The sequence below is a fragment of the Caenorhabditis elegans genome, chromosome III, assembly GCF_000002985.6.
Source record: "Caenorhabditis elegans chromosome III".
Taxonomy (NCBI): domain Eukaryota; kingdom Metazoa; phylum Nematoda; class Chromadorea; order Rhabditida; family Rhabditidae; genus Caenorhabditis; species Caenorhabditis elegans.
In genome coordinates, this window is record NC_003281.10 from 5,971,524 (window position 1) to 5,990,909 (window position 19,386).

Sequence of the window (19,386 nt, forward strand, 5' to 3'; positions counted from 1 at the left end):
CAATTTGAAGCTTAACAATATTTATTAGTAGGAACGAAAGTACCAGGGGTATTCAATTATTTGAAAATGTCATTATTAGAGTAATAATAATAATAATAATAGTAATAATTGAGAAATGTCCAATTAAAAAGTTGAAAATTTTAGCAATTGAGGAATATTATAGAAAATTGAATAAAAATTGAAAAGTGAAAGAGAAAGTTCAGCTATGGGAAGGATTGATTGGTGCGGTGAATGCCTCGGCTGTCATAGGACGATTGCTGAAATTTTGGAATTTTAATTTTAAATATTATCAGGAAATATGAAAATAAAACATTGTTACGGTATTAAAAACCTGAAAAGTTAGGTAATAATAAAAGTAAAACTTTGAGCGTTGATCATGATCATTTTAGTCGGTGTTTGTACAGTACTCAATACATCATATTTGTCGCCCAAAGTGATTTAAAGATCCTTTGAAATACCGTATTCTTGTTAATATTTTTCTTATTTCAAGACAAAAATGTTAGGATTGATGCAACGCCGGGTTAGTTGTTCGTTAGGTGAACGTATGTGAAAAATATGAAAGTTCCACAAACAAAAGTAAAAATATAAGGGTTTCTCACATTTAATTGTGTTGTTTTGAAAAAAAATGGGTTTCGGGTCCTTCCACGATCAAGACTTTTTAGCTACCGTAGCCGCGAGTAGTGTAGATTTTTATTATTTTATTTCACAATCTTACACCGATATTAACTATATTTTTCGTACTTCAGGTTTTTTTTGGAGAGTTTTAATATACCTAGTTTATATATTGGAAATAAAAAACTATTCAAAACCTAAAAAAGAGCATTTTGCGAGATATTCGCACCTATCGTAGTTGAAAAGTTTCGCTCGTGCCAGGACCCGAGGTCATGGTTGCCATTATTAAAGTATAGTGTCGATAAATTAATTTTAGTTAATTTTTCTAAAAGTTAGTAACTGCAAAACCAATAACACCACAACTATCCGACACCTTATCCCCTGACGAGTTTTTGAGATTGATAACAATGTTTTTCTTTCGATTACGTCTGTTTGGATCCACCGAACTTTTCTCCGGAATCAGTTGTCAAGCATCCAGCACCAAGTCCAAATCCGACTCCCTTTGGTCCGAATTTGCGTCCGTGGCACTGTTTGCAGTAGAGTTCTGCCTCATGCGGAGCAACAGTGCACGAGTCGAGAAGCTTGTTGCACATGTCTGTGAGAGAAAGAGGGATTCATTGAGTAAGAGAGATTTAGAGAAAAAGAAATAGAAATGGCTCTGTGATTGAAGAAATGGTTAGTACATTGAGCAGGGAATTTGCGGAGGAATTAACGTTATTAAAACACATAAACATGTTTTAAAACATGAAACATTGACTAACGTCATATCAACTTCAGTATTTCCAAATTGTTCTCCAGTATCCATTGTCAATGATCCGGCGCCGATTCCGAAACCGATTCCCTGTAATTATAATTGAATTTAGCCAGCTTTATGCTATTTTTTCTTTTTTTCATAAAATCTTCCGAAAATTGCAAAAAATGTATTTCAAAATTTCGAGACTTGCCAAATCTCTATTCTAACTAATATGTTTGAAATGTTGAGCAACGTTTAATTTAAATCTCGAAAAGTCTTGTGGCTCTTCGATTTTCTCCAATTAACATTTTAATTGTGATGTAAAATGCGTTAATATAACACGACATCTGAGTTCATTTCAAAGTGTAAAAAAATATGCGGTAGGCAGGCCTAGGCCTAACTATTTTAGCTTTAATTTCCAATTAATAAATTGCATACCTTTGGCCCATATCGCCTGCAATGACACTGCTTACAGAAGAGTTGTGCTTGATGTTCACAGCATGACATTGAATCCAATAATTTGTTACACATACCTGAATAGGACAAAAACACATTAAAAGACAAGACGAATACAAGGACGAGTTAACATGAAGCATTTGGGGGGAATAGGGAATCACAGAACCATTATTTCTTATTCACTAAGAGATTCTATTAAATTATTAAATTCTTTAAAACTCACTGCACTTGAAGCAGAACTTGTGCCATTTGTATCCGCCGGCGGACATCTCCTCTGCGGCGTACACACTTTTGCCGCACTTCGGGCATTTTGGGTGCTCCACAGGCTTGAATGGCATTCTGGAATTAATTTATCTTAAAGTTGGGAAACATCAAAGGTGAAAACATTTTGAAATTAAACTCAAACAGAAACCAAAAGTAAATACGAAGAAACTTTGAAAATGGTGTGGGCGGGATCTGTAAGGTGACTCAATGGGCGGGACTTGAGGGGTTTCGTCATTCTGTTACAATTATTAGGATGATGGAAAAAAAAGTTTGAAATCTGGGAGACACCTGGCGCTGTGGGCTTTCAACACATTTCAAGAGCGACGTGGCAAACATTAAGGGAATTGTTCGTTTGAAAAAGAAATGTAAAAATGTTAACAACTTTTGGGTTTATCCAAAATTTACAGCAACTTTTTTTGAAATCTGCAATTGTCTGAGAATAAACCAGAAAATACAAATTGTTGAATAACTTTCTCAAAAAATTTGAAAGCTTTAAAAATTTCAAATCTAAAATATTAGTGAAAATTTTCAGATTTTCCAAATAAGCTGGTTTTTAGAACTGAAACTTAGACGGACAACAATTTTGTTTCTTAATTGTAGTAAAATAATCTTAAAAACAAATCTAAAATTATAAAAATTCAAAAACTATATATTTTGATTTTTACCAAAACTTGAACAATTTTTTGAGACTATAAATAGGTTTTCTATAAATCTGAAACTCGTGATGAAGAAAAATTTTTTTTTTAATTTCCGAATTATTATAAATTTTTTCGAAACATTTTCCTAAATTCCTAATTTTCCAAAACTAATTTAATCTTTTGAAACTTGAAACAAACAAGACAACCTATTTTTCAAGTTTATTTGAAAGAATTTCAAAGAAATATTAGTGCTCACCGAGCCCGTAGGTGAAACAAGCTTACAAATAATGCCTATTTGCTCTATTTATTATTTCAGAAAGTGGGAGAGAGCTCTCTCTCGGAAGATTGTAGTAGCCAGAGAAAAGAGGAAAAAGCAAAGAAATACAATGTACCGCCCATGTTTCGGTACGTTTTAATCATCGAAAAGCACAACAAAACATTGTATTGTTTCTGTCGGGAGAAGAGCATTCATGGAAAAGAAAAAAACGGAAAAATATTTTTTGAAGAAAAATATATATTGAAAACAATAAAATGAAATTGTTTTTGTTCCAAAAAAGAAGGAAAATGTCAAAAAGGAAAAAAATTTGGATGACGAATTGGGGAAAAGTTGAACATGAAAAACGTTTTTTTTTGGATTTTTTCTGGGAGATATTAGAAATTCTGATTTTCAAGAATACTTTTCATTTATTTCAAGAAGTGGAACTTGGTTTGCAACCTGTATTTTAATTTTGCAATTTTTTTTCAATCCGGTCTGTTTTGGTCTAACTAGAAGTAGTTAGAGTAATCACCTACCAAAATAATTTTGAAAGAAGACGAATCCCTATGAAAATCTGAAAAAATATTTTCTGAAGATCAGTGGCCACAGTTGAACAATTTTTTATAGTTTTTTTTTCTGCAGTAGTGTTTTCAATGAAATCTTTACTACATTTTCAGCCGCAAAAATTTTCGATCAGGCTGGATTTTCAAAAAAAAAATTTGGTAGGTAATAACTACTCGTTTATCTAGTCTTTATTTTCCCCAGCCATTTTAAAATTTATATACTCTCTTATACTTTTTTGAAAACTAGGTTAACAAAATCACAAAGAATTTTTTCGAAAATTTCATAAAAGATTTTAAAAATTAAATTCTAAGATTTCATCGTTTCTGAAGCCATCATACTTTTTGGAATATTTCAAAATAAACGTCAACTAAAAGGAAAAATAAGAACTTTCTGGGTAACTAAAAGAGTACGAAGTGATTTGGGTGAGTAGAGAATGAGAAGAACAGTTGGTTTCCCGTCCTTCTATCTGTCAAAGAATTACACAAGGATGCTCAAAGAGCAGTAAGGAAGAGCCAATGAGAAAAGTTACAGGAATGGGGGCGAAAAGGAAGAAATGACGAACGGGGGGAAGAAATGAATGAAATGAACAACTGCCAAAAGGAAAGAAGGTAATCAAGATATGATGGCAAAAACAAAATCAGAAAGTAACAATATATGAGGAATTTTCACACAAAAACACTTAACATTTAGAATTTAATTGGGAAAGAACTATAACTTTGGAGAAGGGCCACCGCAGCCTTGAATTAAAAACAAATTATTTAAGAAATTGCTGAGAGCACTAAAACCCTGACTACAAGAAGACCGCTGCTCGCATTGAAAATTGGCACTGTTTTGTATAACATCGGGCAATTTGAAACAAAAGAATATGACAACAGAAAAGACCGCCAAGAGATCAAGAAACTCTTGGAAGAGCCTATAATTTCATGCTTATGCAACCATAAAACCTCTATATCAGAGTTGCCTAGTAAGCTATTTGCTTACTCGAAAGCCCTACAATAGCCAATATCTGCGCAGATATTCCGATAAAGTGTAAAGGTGTAAAAATGGGGGACCACGACCTAAAAGTGTACTAGCGCCCGGGAGGGAGGTCACACAAAAATGTAATAAAAATCGGGAGGTGTGGTGAAGTGAAGAGAGTTGATGAGGGGGGTCAGTCAGTCAGTCTCTGGTTCCAATTAGTGGATCGGAGATATCTCTATGTCTACGTCTCTCGATAGTTATCATACAATCATCATCACTTTTCCAAACATTCCACATTCAAATTCAGGATAACGTGTGGAAGTGGTGGCTTCAGATGAAGTCCAGTGAAGGGAAGGAGGGCAAAGTACTTACACAGAACACAGTCTGAATTGATCGAAAATCGGAAAGAAATTGGCTGTGCTCAAAACGATCGTCAGTGTTTGTGTAGTGAGTGGGGGTGGCGGGAGAGCATAAGATTTTGTTGGAGGAGGAAAGGAAGGAGAATGAAGACAAATAGTTTCTCTGGTGGAAAAAATGCAAAAAAGTGAAAAAATGAGTGAGAGAAAACAGGATGGAGGGACTGGATTTCAGAGGGGAATATCCCGATTGCACTCGAGCCGGTGCAAATAGACACACGTGGAATGAAAAGAGTGACCAGATTAGAAGACTCTAGCACTTTTCAGGCAGGAGCCGGAGTTTTTGGGTTTTTCGAGAAAATACGAAATTTTTGTATCATTTTATAAAGTGCGATTAGAAATTATCTGAAAATGTTATAAGAAAGAAAATCATTTCATTATATGAAAAATGACTGAAAACAACAAAATAAAGGCTGCAAATGTAAATACATTATCAAAAGTCTGTGACAATTCTCCGTTGATGTTGCATTGGGGGAACAATACGAGATGGCGGAGCACATCCATTTTGTGAATATTTTCGTGGCTCCTGGAAAGTTTATGGAGTATTTGAAAACATACTGTCCATCAATAAATTTAACTTACTTCAAATTGAGTCTGCATTCGAACAGCTGGTTGTGGAGGTTGTGAGCTCTTCCGCTGCTCCGATGCACTGCTCATTCTGGGAATTTTCGAATTTGACTGATGAGCTGGAAGTGGTGGCGGATGTGAGAATGATGTGGATGTTGAGACAACTGGACGTGGAATATATGAAGATGGGGCAGCAGAAGATGATGGAGTATCGAGATTTCCAATTGTTCCAACTGTTATTTTAGTTACATGTGACAGATTATGAGAGGATGATGATGATGATGATGAAGGTGTTAAAGGATCCGAAATAAATGGATTACTGTTGTTTACTGGTTTTTTGAGGTCTGGAGATGTTGGTAATGGAACGTTTTGAATTATTGAATGTGGAGAAGTTGGATCTGATTTTGCATGGGTTCGCTGTTGATCATTGGCTCTTTGTTGCTCAATTATCTGGAAAAAAGTTTGTTTGCATTTTTGAGTTTAAGCTAATTCAGAAATTAAAAAATTTTTAAGTTTTTTAAAAAATTGTATCCGACTTTCCAAAAATGATAGGTTAAACCTTTTGAACTGACTAGTGAGCAAAATTTAAAATTGAACGTTAGATCGATGCCAAATGTTTCATGAATCGAAAAATAAACTCTAAATAATTACTCCAATTTTTGTTGAATTTTTAGCGTGAAATGTACCTGTTGCCTCATTTCAGCTCTCTTTGCATCCCTAATTTGTGCATTTGTCACATGACTTTGCCGTGGACCATATCTCTGACTAGGTCTTCTTTCAAATGAGCATGATTGTCTTCGTGATAATCTTGCTCCTTCCTTATGAATTGTTTCATATTCTGTCCTGCCTCTATACTTAAATGTGCTTCCTAACCGGAAGAACTGAATTTTGCGATTCGCTTGGATTGGGCGAGATTTGAGGCGGAAAAATGCGTGTTGCTCGATGGCACATTTCCAGAAATGTTTTGCCGCTTTTTCAGACGTCAAGTGAAAAACGAACGTGTGCAGCTGGATTTGGCCATTGTTCTGAAAAAGTTACTATTTTTAAAGTTATTTTGCACATTTTTTTCAATTAATAAATTGTACAAAACTGCTACTCTAATCTTCATTAAACTTTTCATTAAAAAAACTCACCGATTGATCAGCATCCTCCTCGACAACCAGTGTAATTTTCTTATTTTTGAAATCCAATTTTTGTAGTTTTTCCCATAAAAAGAGTCCAATTTTCTGTGGACCATCAAATACCAGCATTCCTTGTGGAGTTAAACCCAATCGATATGTATTTCCATCTTTTCCTTCTACAATATGCATATCTACTCCGTACATTTCAATCCATCGTGCCTTATTCAAGTAGTTCAACTCCGCTTGAGCCGGAGTTTGTCCACTGAAAAATGTTATTTTAGTTTTTAGATTGAGAAGCATGAAATTGAAAATAAAACCAATTAGGTAATTTTTTTCTGTCCGAAATGTTTTTATTTGAAACTTAGGCAAATACTGCAATTTTCAAATAAGTGTATTTTTTGTTCTTTAAGATTGAAATTATCAAACATTTGTTATCAAATTTAAAATTGTATCTATGTAGTTTTGATTCTCAAATAGTCAATTTCCTGATTGAAATATTTACGTCTAACCAAGTTTCTCTCAACTTTCAGGTGTCCTCTAATTTGATCCAGCAGAAAATCCCGGGTTTCACACTGATTAGAATATTGATTTCTGGCAAATACCAGAACAATATAATGCATTTCAAAAATTGACATTTTCGGGAAAGTAATATCAAACTCTAAAAGGTTTTCCAGTTTTTAAATTTTTAGACTATATTTTACATGTGCTGTAAAGTTTTCTAACAATCTTTTTTTTAATTTTATAACAAAAAAACTTACCGGCACGCTTTGTACCTCTCCAATATCTCGACTTCCATTTTTTCATCTTGCTCCGGATGAAATCGAAATTCTGAGATAAAGAGGGCTGTATGAAGTTCTGGGTTGTAATCGCCTAGTTCTGCTGAAATTTTTTATGTTTAAAATGCTTAATTTTTTTAGAATTGAAAAAAAACTCACATTGAAGTGCAAAAGCAGCTAGTTCAATTGCTAACTGATGTGGACATTGCAGACGTCCTGAGGAGATATCTTGTTTTATTTGCAAAAAGAATTGATACCTGCAGAAATTTATTTTAAAAAAATACATTACTGATTAAGTATACCTTGTAAGCTCTTCTTTCAAATTGCTAGAAGGTTCCGAAGTAAAGAATTTAACACGAAACCGAAGAGTAAATGGAGGTCCAATTGCCACTTGTTTTGCAACTTTTTTTGTAGGGTCTAGCCAGTGCTGGAAATATAAAAAGGTTTGAAAAAATAAAATAAAGAAATAATTAAATGAATACCTGAACATTGAATGGATCTGTGTACTGCAGGCCAAAATAGTCCCTCTCTTCTAGGTCAAGCGAGTAGAATACTTCTTCGTAAAGTTCACTTCCTACAGCGTTTCTCTGAAAATTTATATTTTGAGATACTAGAATGGATGTTCGAGAATTATAAAAACTTTTTAAAAAATAATTAATCTGCATATGCAACACATTTTGCCACTTTTTTTATTCGCAATAGGTTTATCTATGATTTTTGACTCCATTTTTCTTTGAATTTCAGGCACTAATTTGCCAAAATAGTTCTACAAGAACCGACATTTAATAACAGTTATTTTCAAAAATAAAAAGACCACTCACCGGCACGACAATATTTAAATGTGCTCCATCAAGCAGAAGCACCTTGCACTGAACAAACTTTTTCGTATCAAAGCTTGCATCCTGTGTTTGTGACTTCTGTTGCTGTTGACGATTCCGTGAGAATCTGGCTGATAGACTTCGCAACATCCAGGACATCTGAAAATAACCAAAGAGTTTCTAAGAGTTTAAACCAACTTCTGGATTTGTTTGGCACACAGCTCTGGACTTTTTTAAAAATTGAAACTGTTGATTAGTATTTTTAGAGGTTAACATTTTAATTTAAAAATATTTCATAAACAAAAAATATTTTCAATTTTAAAAAAATCTTTTAGTTTTTGTTTTACTTTCAAAATTGAGAGATTAATTTTGCACATTAAAAAAATTCAAAAAAAACCAAAACTTTACACAACCCAAATTTTTAGAGTTACACTTGTTAGGAGCTATATTTTTTGAGCAGTACTCCAAAACGTCAATGAAGCTAATGATTATATCAAAAACGAATCAGAAATGAACTTTATTAGTGTTTCGAAATTCATATTTTTGAAAAAAAAATAGTAAGAGGGCTCTTACCAAATCAGCTCTTGCAATAACTTCATAGTAAAAAGTAAAACACAAAACAATTCTGAAATTCAACTTTTTATAATAGAAATACAATAAAAGTCAATCAATAGAATTCGACGATTTATGGCGAGCCGGCTGGTTGCCCGGTGCACCGATGTCTGCGTCTCACTATAAACCACTCTATCTCTCTGCTCTTCCCTCTTTTGGCCGGTTACGGTTTTGAACAGAGATGAAGAGCAAACGTAAATAAAGATGAAGAGATCGAGAAAGATGTAGAGACGCAGACAAAGAGATGCGTAAATTAACTTGAGGTTTGATCAATGTTTATCTATATTTTGTCGTTGTTGGGAATGGTATATGGGAATATCTAAAAGTGAGTGTCCGACCGAATCAAATGAATTGGAAAAAAGTAACATGTGTGTGCGCGCAAAGCATCTGTTGCACATCAGGGTCAGCAAAAGAGTTCATTTGGAGCAATAGGTACCAGATGTGGAGCTTTTGGAAAGAGCACCGAAAGAGAATACAGAGAGCAAAATGAAGCTTAGGGACACAGCTAAATTTGAAATGGCACAGGTTTATAAAAACACATTTGCACCAAAATAAGATTTATTGCGTCGGTACATTGGCTGTCTTACAGAATTTTTGAAGTTCTCTTTTCAAATTGCATTTTCTATGCAGTTGTAATCTTGCAATTAAATGTTGCACGACTGACCTTACTACAATTGTGTCAATTTTCCATTTTGTGTGCTCACCCAATGAGCATACAAAATGTTACTTGAATCATATTTTATGCTTGCATGTTACATCTTCATGATTTTAATGTGCTCAAGTCTATATTTTGCAGCATCAAACACTGATGTTCACGCCAAAAAGCTTTTAATAGGTGGTAGGCAGGCATGTAGGCTTAAAGATGACAGTTTTCCAACTCAAATAAACATAGATGTATTCAGTTGGTGAATCGGTAGACGGTAAGTTGCATTAGATTCAACCGAAAACTCACATCTTTTGGCTCTCTTTGAGAGTTCTCATCTTCCTCGTCACTTGACATAATAAAGAATTTCTGTTAAAAACTTAGAATTTCAAAATAAAGTCGAATGGCCGTTTGACTCTTCGAGGGTGAAAAACGAAGAATGGACACAACTGATAATCAGCTGCAACACTCGGAGTGTTGTGTGTCCCTTCTCTTATTCTTATCACTCTTTTTCTTTTCGTTCGATTCTTCTTCTGCTTTTAATGTACCCTTTCTCCACCTACTTTCCTATTTTCAGATTCAGAATTTTATGTTACGACGTGTTTTGTGTGTATTTGTATTACATACGGGGTGTCGATTTTTTGAGGAAAAGTGTCCTAAAAGCTGTTGATATTTTGAGTGAACCGAGTGTGTTGATAAGATGATAAGCGAGGAAAAGGGGTGATATAATCGCAAGTGATGACTGATGACTATTGATAGAAATAAGGAAGAAATGACTCGCTTGGAGGTCATCTCGAGAATCTTCTAGGGATTGAAAAAAAGCTTTGGTAAATTGTCAAATTGAAAAAAAAAATTGTTGACAAGTTTTTGAGCATTGCTGCATGTTCTAACCCCAAAATGTTCAAATACAAATAAAACATATTTAAGATATATTAATAGTTGGACAAAAGTACATAATTGTCACTTTTTTTGTTAATTAATAATTTAAAAGAAAATTTCGAAAAACCTTACTTTTATTGGGAATTGTAATTTCAAATTTTTCGAAAATATGAGGTTATACACCCGAAACAAAACTTACTTTTACAGTCCAATCTCTGATCTTTTTCAGATGTTTCTAAAAAATAGGTGCTCAGCGAGCCGCTGCTCACCGGATATCGTTCGTTTTTTCTGCAAGATTGACAATTGGTTAGTTGGAAAAAGAAGAATCAGTTGAATAAATAGAACGATGCAAAACGGCTGAAATAATAACAAAAAATACATATTGTGAAATATTTGGAGGGGTATGTGTTTCATGAACTGAAAAAGGAAAATAATAAAAAATGAGAAGATTGATACTAATATCCCAATTTATTTTAGATAGAAGAACATTAGAAAAAAGGTCGAACGAATCTTCCAGAATTTGGAAATTTACAAATACGAACTGGAATTTGAAAAAAATCATTTGAATAGAGTATTAATTTTAAAATTTTTATGTACATAGATACAATTACTGAAAAAGTGAAAATGTTTGATTCAACAATTATTCAAATTGGTACATCATACTTAAACTAAAGTACAACAATACTAATAAACAATTCGTTATTATAAAAACAAGTTTCAAATCATTCCTTTAGATTAGGAAGTTTAAAAAAGTGGCTGAAAATTTTGAAAACAAGCTTTAACCCCATTTTTTTTCTAGGTAAAAACAAGAAAAGTGAAAAAAATCTAATATCACAATTGCTTTTTTAATGAAAAATCTAGTTTTTCCTAGTCCTGCATTAACTAGTAGAGAAACTTTGATGTTTGGAAATTCGAAATTTGTTATCCAAATTTCGATTTTCGTGCTAAATATTTAAAACCAAAATCCAACTTTTTCTCGGAGAATAAATAAAAAATGAATAGATATATCATAAAAGAATAACTTAAGACGAACTTGGCCGAGTTAATCGAATCAAGAGGAACGTCCACACCTCCGAGATATCATGTGATTCTAGGAGAGTTTAGAGATGGATCAGTCAAAAAATGGCCTTGTAAAGCGGAAAAGACAGATGGAAAAGGTTGTAGAGACAGGCGGCTGTGTGGAGAAGTTGGAGGTAGGATATGCGAGAATAGTATATGAAGTGGAGAGATTTAGACAGAAATGGGACCCTCGAAAATGAAAAGAATAAGTGGGATGGGACTGTGCGCGAGAATTACAAATGTTATTCGAGTGGGTTGAGGAAGTGATGACTGTGAAAACAAATGGTAAATAAGTTTTGGAGTGAGAGGAGATAGAATTGAAACGCGTAGAGACGCAGGAATAAAAAGTGAATAGAAACTCTGTGTCAAGAAAAGAAATAGTTAACCACATGTGAGTGTTGAAAGTATTTGTTGAATAGAAGTGGATGTTTAGGTGAACAAGGATTTTATGAAAAAAGAGAAAGAATGTTTGAAGAGAAAATGAAAGTTTAAAATTGGACAAAAAAGTATACAGAAGGGTTACTGTATATCTAGTGAACTTTTTTTTCGAACTTTGGAATCGTATGAATTACTGTTCACTCCTGTTATAACTGGTTGGTAGCCACAAGATAAATCGTCGATCTGAGCTTTTTACCATATATCATCTAGAAACTTCCCTAATATTTACAAAATATAGATTTTATAATTCTATGCAGCCGATTGTTAATGAAATTCTCCATTTCAGACCACCCGTTTTTCTGTCTCGTAGGAAAAGTTGGTCCGTGCAGTTACAATCGAATAGCCGTTTTTAAACCAAAAAAAGTTATTTTAGCATATTATCTAAAAATTCTTTACAGTTAAAAAAAACCAATTCATAGACCAAAAACTATATACAAATGTACGTACAATATAAAAAATAAATCTCATTTTGTGGTTCTCTTCTACCAATTTATGCGGGTAAATGAGTAGGTTTGTGGTTGAGTGGGGAATGAATCCGAAATGAATGGCTTCTGTGTCTGTGGTCACACACACACACACAGAGACAGGTATTATAATTAGAGAATACAGGGGCAGGTGGTACGAAGAAAACAGATGGGAATACCCGGTCACAACATCTCACCAAAGGACACACCGTTTTTTGAATTAAATGAAACAAGGGGAAGGGGAGATCAAAGGATTTTAGGTAGGTAACATATGGACACTTGGACAATATTAATAAGATTAGATGCAGTTTTTAAAATACCGCAATACCTGATCTGATTTCTTCAAAATATTAAGTTTTTTTCCAAGAAAACTCTACCTTCACATCAGCCATTACACTGACCGCAGATGTTTTAAATAAAACCACACTTTTACAACTTTCTAGTAGTATCTGATTACAAAGCATCACACATAAAAACCGATAGAGAAATTTGAGATATGGAAGTTACAATATTCTTGCATTGCAGTAGGTGAGCCTTTTTTGTAGACTTAGTATATAGAAATGAGCTCAGCCAGTAAAATTAAGATTTTGGTTTTTGGTTTTTATCGTGGTTCATCGAATATTTTAGCACTCCTCTGTAAACTGTCAAGCGTCAAATAAAAATAATAAATTCAAATTAATACCGGCAATGAGAAACTTCATTCAAAAATCCGAAAATTCCAACCCTTAAAAGGACACTTTTTCTTGCCATTTTTCAAATTGAGAGAAATTTGAGAGAAAGAAAAGAGGGAATGTGATTTGATAGGAATATTTTTGGGTGTGGCAAAGTGGAAACCATGGATAAAATCAGCATAATTTATGGATGAACAAGTGGAAGAAGACGGAGATAATAAAAATTATGAGAAAAATGTATGAAACAGGAGATGTTTTATGTTATTTGTCGGTATAATTCAAAGATATCCGTGCATTATTTTGATGAATCTGTCTATACTGGGTGTCTACAAGTGAAAAGATAATCTGACGATGATCTGAACAAAAGAAACTGACTGTTCGAAAATATTACACTCATTAGTGTAATTGATGTAGCAATATACGGTGATTAATCACCACGTCACACAAAAGGAGAAGCTTGATTTGATATTGGCCCAGTGCTATTAATTTTCAAGAACATATGTTTTGAAAGTTTGAAATTGGTCTCTCATATAGAATTTCTGAATTGAATCGGTATTTTGTAATTTAGATCATTTTGGACTAGGTGTAAAGTTCGGAAAGTTTCATGACATATTATTGACAAAGTTCAGAAGTAAGAAGTTACTATCAGCTGCTAAATTGTTTCCTCAACAATAAACTAAATCTAAACGCATCAAAAATAAAGCTTTTGCAGCAAAATCTAAATTACCAAGATTTTGAGAAATACGGTAGGGCGATTTACTGTACTACTTGAAGGTTCGTATATTTGTTTTCTTGTTAAAAATTAACATAAATTTAGGAAAAACTAGAAAAAAAAATTTAGGAAAAAAAAAATATAGGAAAAAAGAGTACACATATTGAAGATCAGAAGGGAAACTTTGTGACAAAAAATTTCATTAATGCAAGAAATTGTAACAAATATGTGACCCAGTTTTCATGCAAATCTCACGGAAAAAGTTCCAATTGGAAAGTGTTTCAGTTTAACGACCAAACGACCATTAGATACCATTCATATAAAACTTCCAATTAACAGAATGGAACAGACTGCTGCCACGTCACAACTCGCCACCACGTCAAAGAGCTTAGACTGAAGAAAAAGCAACAAAGTACAAAGGAACGGTGTATGGCGAGAAGAATTGAATGGTAAAACAATGACGAGCAAACAGGGGGCTCAACAAGTGAGAAATTGGCACAAAAAAAGGACCGCAAAACAATGGCTTTTTGGGTTGATGGAATGTGATGGAATGAGAAGAGAGAGAGAGAGAGAGAGAGAGAGAGAGAGAGAGAGAGAGAGAGAGTCTGAGCAAATAGGAAAAGCTCCGAAATTGGAGAAGATTCTACTGCAGATGCAAGAAAACATTTTGGATTAGATTCTTCAGGTTATTCACAGGTAATTCAGTTTCCGTCTTCTTCCGTTTCGCAATTAAATTCATTCACGGCCTAGCAAGCAGCCATCAATAAAAATTGGAATGTTTCGTGGAAAAAAGCGATTTGATGATGGTGCGGCTGGTGGCAAACGACGCGGAATGACGCGGCGCCAAGTGGACGACGGTTCCCCGCAGGTAAATATTTGATAGATCATGGAATTGGAAGAGGCCTGACAATTAATGAGCGATCAATGAATGATAGAGAGTAGGAGATATATATCAACGGAGCAATTGATCAAAAGGCTTGAAGTACTTGGACAATAACACTTATAACCAAGTTTATGCATGAAGTCTGCACTTTTAAACTTCCAAACTTAAAGAAAAGATTATTTGAAAACCACGGAATATGAAAAATTTTAATGAGGATCTACCCACATTTCGACATTCGAGTTTTTGAATCGTATTTAATTTTATTCTATGTAATTATTAACATTTCTTCGTAACCGTAGTTTTTAAAATGTTGACTACCCGTTCCACATCTGAGAGCACATTTTTAATAAATTTTGAATTTCAGTAACGTTCTTCGCCCTATAGAAGGCTAACTCAATTATCAACGTAACAAAACAAGCTTCATTGATGTTTGTTTGTCTTAATTTGATCCATTGCACAAACAACTTCATGAAGATTACAACTACCGTACTTACTCTAATAAACGTGCACCACTAGCCATGATCTACCAGTAGGAGAAATACACTACGATGACAAAATTAAAACACAAAAATCACAATTCGAAAGTTCGAAAGATTTTTCAGAAATTGGAAAACAATTGTGGTTCTGCTGTTCAAGTTTTCGTGTTTCACTATTGCCAGATACCAGTCACAAATTGACTAAAATTGCGCGTAAAATATAGTTCAATACCTCCGTGATTGCTGTGTGGTTCACAGATTCAATGCATCTAAATTGACTAATTTCAATTAATTTGAAAATCTTCTACTTTAAGACAAAATGATGACAGTACAAACTGAGACTACGTATTATAAAAAACTTTGATGGTCAGACCGGAAGCGAGATAGTTGGGGAATATACATGTACCTATAATCCCACCTTTCCACCAATTGATTTCCAGACTTTCACCTCCAACAAAAACGCCTGCAACTATCTAGTTTCTCTCATTGTTTACACTTACTCTTCTTCCTCCTCCTCTTGTTTGGTTTTATAAGTCCGATATAATGATCGGGTCGTTGTTTCAGGTATTCAGATGATCATAGGAAAAGAGGACGGGTATTAGCATCTTTTTCTCTCTCGTTTTCCATTGAAAACTCACGGAATACTAGTTCATTTGGAAAGTGATCTAACCGTTTGGCGCTTCCATTGCCTCCACGACCCGAAAACTCGGAGAGAGTGTAGAGATAAGAGAGACGATAGACGGTTTGGCCTTATTATGTCATTTCGGAATGGTGTTCGCACACGAAGTATCTCTCCTTTTCCATATTATATTCCCACACTTTTTGTGTTCATTTTGTCGCTTTTTATGAGTCTCTAGGTTTTCGGGTTTTCCCCACTTTCAGTTTTTTAATAGTGTTTTATTTCTAATGAGTTATTATATTTTATTATGCGATCTCAGCCACAGTGTTCGAATACAAATTTCAAATTTCCCGTATTTCTTTATACATTATTGAAAAACAGTTTATAAGATTATTCCATATCATCAACTGTACATTGAATGTAACGTTTTATCATAAAACAGTTAGCATCTAGTTACAAGTTTTAGCAACCTTTTCAAGATTTCATTCATGAAATTTCGCATCGTCAGTGTTTCTCATTCGATATTTGGAGGTAATCAGAAAGTTATCTCTATTCTTTTTTGCCCTGGAAACTTTTCGAAATGAAAAATATTTGAAAGGTTCCGATTTGATCAAGATCGGAATGCTCAATGTTTGCTCTGATACTTGTCTTTTTGTTATTTTTATATTGCAGTTTCATTTCTTACTCGATTTCACTTCAACCAATATTTATAACATTTTCTTATTAGCAGGAGGTTCCTAGGTTTAAGATTTATTTGAAAAATATTATGTACACAATCTTGCTCTACTGTTTGAGGTTTTTGAATGGAAGATTATACTAGAATTCCATAAAGTATCAGTTTCTATGTACACGTCATTAAAGTCTACTCCTTCAAATACTTCTACAGAATCAAGAATCTTCGCCAATTTCAGTGTTTCTAAAAATGCAAGTGTTGATCCATCTGTTATCTCCTCTGCTCCTCCCTTCTCTCATTTCACCGCAACCGCAACAACGTCGTAGTTGCATCATTGATTCTGCTCGCCGAGCCCTTGAAGCCCTCCCCTTTTTTGTCTAACTGTCTGCGCATATGAACTCACAAATGTGTTTAGAGTCGTGTCTTTCTTGTACATCATCTCCAGGGCGCCACGCCCCGCGCGTTTTTGTCCGCTGAGTGATATTCTGTCCACAATTACTTAAAACTCCAAATATAGTCATAAATTAGCAGAGATGTATTATGAAAAAAAAATCTAAATTTTGAAAATAACTATTTCTGAATGGGTTTACACTGAAATTAGTTTTAAATCGCTTGGTAAATAGGCAACTTTTCAAATTAAAAATTTGGTTTCAAATCTTATTTGAATTATTAAATATTTGGAAATTTATTGAATAAATACTCAATTTTCAGGAATCAATACAAAATCGGCAAGCAAATCTGCAAATTTTTGTTGAAAATGCCATGAAAAATACAAAACTTGAGACAAAAAACAGAAAACTCACAGCGGGTCTCGCAGCGAAAAGCAAAACTTTTCAATTTTCCTCATGTCCCTTTTATTTTTACTACTGTAGGGAGACAGTTTCTTGTATATTTACGAGCCATAGTCATTCTGTTTTTATTCTTTTTTGTGAATTAATTAATAGGTTTTTTCTTTCTCTTCGATGATTTTACGTCCAAACTTCTTTTAATTTTATCAATTTTCTTGCGTTTTATGCACAAATTCCAACGATTTGCAGTTTCACAATGGGCGTAGCACTTTTTTGCGCTTTGCTTCCAAAAACATGAAAAAATGTTTTTTGTGGTTATAAACCGATAAAAGTTTTATCACTTTTGCGTCGCAAACTACATGATTCAACGACATCGTCATCGTAAAGAAGGGGGAAAACGTGGCGCCCAGCAGAAAAAAACTGGAACACCCGGTCTATGATGAGATGAATCCAATGTAGAAGGATTCAAAAGGGGGCTCAATTTCTCTTGACATTCTCGTTCTCTGCTCGTGAAGTTTGTTTGATCACTTCGACCCTGCTGTTCTTGTCGCCGCAAACCGTTTTATCAGCAGGAGCAGCAGGAGCCCCCACTCTGTACAGCTGAACTATTCGGCGTGTCCAACCGTCTGCGACCTCTGTCTCACTTTCTTCCCTATTTTTGCCTCGTTTTTCTATTTTTCGTCGTCTTCTTCTTTTTCTTCTTCTCATCATCCTAAAAAATTCGACGACTGCCTCTTCTCTTCTCGAAAAAGAGCCCCAATTGTTTGTTTTCGCATACTGCCCGGGCTCCTCTGCCCTGCGACTCTTTTTCTCTTTTTTTTGCTGACAAGTCGCCATTTGTCAACTTGTTATGTATGCCCATCAGTCGCCTTCTTGTCACCACCAACTGACCACTCCATCTTTTTTCCCCTTGCCTCGTTTGAATTCAACGTTTTCCCGCGCGAAATATATTAGGCTGCCTCGCTGTGTACTTCTCGTGGAGAAGTTGACTGACTGTTCTCTCGATTAGGTTTTTCAGTTTTCTTACATAATTTTATTGTTTCTCAACCATTTTCCTTTGTTGTACTGCAAATTGAAGTTACATTTCGACTTAAATTTTAAAAATGAGAGTGTTTTGGATAACCTAGTGCCCAAATTTTCCGAAAATTGGTTTTTTTTCTGAAAAAAATCCCAGAAATTTCAGTTATTCGTTTTCATTTTCAACACGTTGTCGAATCATTAATAAAAACATCGAGTTGATGATATTTTTTCAATTTACTTTAAAGTACTATTGCTCTAATACTGCTATTTCAATCTAAATTTCTCTCCCTCAAGTAAAAATATTTCAAAAAGACTATAATGAACGTGAATGACTAAGTTTTTGCCAATCATGGTTTCTTTTTCAATCGGATTATTTTCATGAGCGTCTTTTTTCTTCATTTGTAAATTCAGAAATGATTTCATTATTAAGTTTTTACCTTGACAGTTGGAATTTCCGGCTTAATTCAGCAAATGTATAGAAAGCAGATCGAAATTTAGAAAAATACACGTGGAGAAGCATTGCAAAGTGCACTTTTCGTTGTTGTCAGAATGAAAAAAGAAAAGCGAGAGAAAAATATTGCGGAGAGCGAAAAGATGAAAAGAATAGTTCTTCTTTTTTTCTTTTTCTCTTCTCCGAAAATTTCCTGAACGTCATCATCTGATGGTTGTGTGTGTACATTTGCATGTTCAAAGTGTGTGGTGCCTCCTGAATACTCGACTAACAAGAAGGGAAGAAGACGATGAGAAGGAAAAATGAACGGGCGAATCGAAATGTTTACGTTTCGGAGTTTCTCTCCTCCGTTTCTACCATTGTTCCTATCTTCAAAATGGCAGCCCTCTCATCCTCGCGCTCTTTTGCTCGTCAAAACACACGAGGCTTACCCTTTTTTGTGTTGGCGCCTTTTTTTGCAAAAAAACGGTTGTTTGATGTGTGAAAGTTGTCGATTCCTCTTTTTCGGTTCCGCTCGGGTTTTCAATCTAGACAAGCTTCTGCGATTTTCAAAGAATGTTTTTTCAGAAAAACGTTTTTCTGAACTAATATGTTCAAAACTCGCTTCAAACAAACAATGTTGATCATTTCTTGTATCGCTTTTTACCGTAAAATGCCTATTGATACCTCTCTCCAAGATATAAATTTGAAACACGAAATTTAATATTAAAAATCGTTGACAGAATTTCGCTCAAGGTCGACAAAATTTAGAACCCAACATTGTTTTGAAAAAATCGAAAATTGCTGAATTTTATTTAATTGAAAAGTCAAAACGTTG

The 19,386-nt window shown here is 34.2% G+C and overlaps 3 protein-coding genes and 5 non-coding genes across 12 annotated transcripts; 4 read left to right on the forward strand and 4 right to left on the reverse strand.

The window, feature by feature from the left end:
* Positions 1 to 3: 3 nt before the first annotated feature.
* mlp-1 (Cysteine-rich protein 1) lies at positions 4 to 2,142 on the reverse strand. Of its 4 annotated transcripts, NM_001379735.3 has the most exons (4): positions 2,025 to 2,140; positions 1,784 to 1,878; positions 1,374 to 1,453; positions 12 to 257 (listed from the first exon to the last, which is right to left on the reverse strand). In NM_001379735.3, the coding sequence occupies exons 1-4, from the start codon at positions 2,137 to 2,139 to the stop codon at positions 200 to 202; spliced, it is 348 nt and encodes a 115-aa protein (NP_001367782.1). In that variant the 5' UTR covers position 2,140; the 3' UTR covers positions 12 to 199. The 4 variants fall into 4 exon arrangements, with proteins under 4 accessions (NP_001263705.1, NP_001360006.1, NP_498300.2 ...); NM_001276776.3 differs by lacking the exons at positions 1,374 to 1,453; positions 1,784 to 1,878 and adding an exon at positions 1,060 to 1,207 and having other exon boundaries at positions 4 to 257; positions 2,025 to 2,142; NM_001372606.4 differs by lacking the exons at positions 1,374 to 1,453; positions 1,784 to 1,878 and adding an exon at positions 986 to 1,207 and having other exon boundaries at positions 4 to 257.
* A 3,115-nt stretch (positions 2,143 to 5,257) lies between these two features.
* frm-2 (Moesin/ezrin/radixin homolog 1) lies at positions 5,258 to 10,603 on the reverse strand (the record flags this gene model as incomplete). Of its 2 annotated transcripts, none has more annotated exons than NM_001392115.1 (10): positions 5,258 to 5,425; positions 5,482 to 5,916; positions 6,153 to 6,491; positions 6,600 to 6,849; positions 7,346 to 7,466; positions 7,523 to 7,620; positions 7,666 to 7,790; positions 7,846 to 7,950; positions 8,185 to 8,340; positions 10,515 to 10,603. In NM_001392115.1, the coding sequence occupies 9 exons, from the start codon at positions 8,338 to 8,340 to the stop codon at positions 5,333 to 5,335; spliced, it is 1,722 nt and encodes a 573-aa protein (NP_001379896.1). The 2 variants fall into 2 exon arrangements, with proteins under 2 accessions (NP_001379896.1, NP_001040870.1); NM_001047405.6 differs by lacking the exon at positions 10,515 to 10,603 and adding an exon at positions 9,746 to 9,793 and having other exon boundaries at positions 5,333 to 5,425.
* On the reverse strand, positions 8,861 to 8,996 carry T04C9.10. Its single transcript, NR_052346.1, has one exon. It is a non-coding gene; the product is annotated as an Unclassified non-coding RNA T04C9.10 (non-coding RNA).
* Positions 10,604 to 14,116: 3,513 nt separating the features above from the next.
* T04C9.3 (uncharacterized protein) lies at positions 14,117 to 14,335 on the forward strand (the record flags this gene model as incomplete). Its single annotated transcript, NM_065903.1, has 1 exon — positions 14,117 to 14,335. The coding sequence occupies one exon, from the start codon at positions 14,117 to 14,119 to the stop codon at positions 14,333 to 14,335; it is 219 nt and encodes a 72-aa protein (NP_498304.1).
* A 1,391-nt stretch (positions 14,336 to 15,726) lies between these two features.
* Positions 15,727 to 15,795, forward strand: T04C9.9. The gene has a single exon (NR_052347.1). It is a non-coding gene; the product is annotated as an Unclassified non-coding RNA T04C9.9 (non-coding RNA).
* Positions 15,727 to 15,795, reverse strand: T04C9.12. The gene has a single exon (NR_052348.1). It is a non-coding gene; the product is annotated as an Unclassified non-coding RNA T04C9.12 (non-coding RNA).
* A 1,681-nt stretch (positions 15,796 to 17,476) lies between these two features.
* T04C9.11 lies at positions 17,477 to 17,618 on the forward strand. The gene has a single exon (NR_052349.1). It is a non-coding gene; the product is annotated as an Unclassified non-coding RNA T04C9.11 (non-coding RNA).
* A 211-nt stretch (positions 17,619 to 17,829) lies between these two features.
* Positions 17,830 to 17,968, forward strand: T04C9.8. The gene has a single exon (NR_052350.1). It is a non-coding gene; the product is annotated as an Unclassified non-coding RNA T04C9.8 (non-coding RNA).
* The last annotated feature ends 1,418 nt before the right edge of the window (positions 17,969 to 19,386 follow it).

Coding starts and splice junctions, on each gene's coding strand:
- mlp-1 (NM_001379735.3), bottom strand. CDS start 2,139: ATGCCATTCAAGCCTGTGGAGCACCCAAAATGCCCGAAGTGCGGCAAA. Junction 1,879..2,024: donor CAAGTTCTGCTTCAAGTGCA/GTGAGTTTTAAA, acceptor TGTCCTATTCAG/GTATGTGTAACAAATTATTG. Junction 1,454..1,783: donor GCAGGCGATATGGGCCAAAG/GTATGCAATTTA, acceptor TTATAATTACAG/GGAATCGGTTTCGGAATCGG.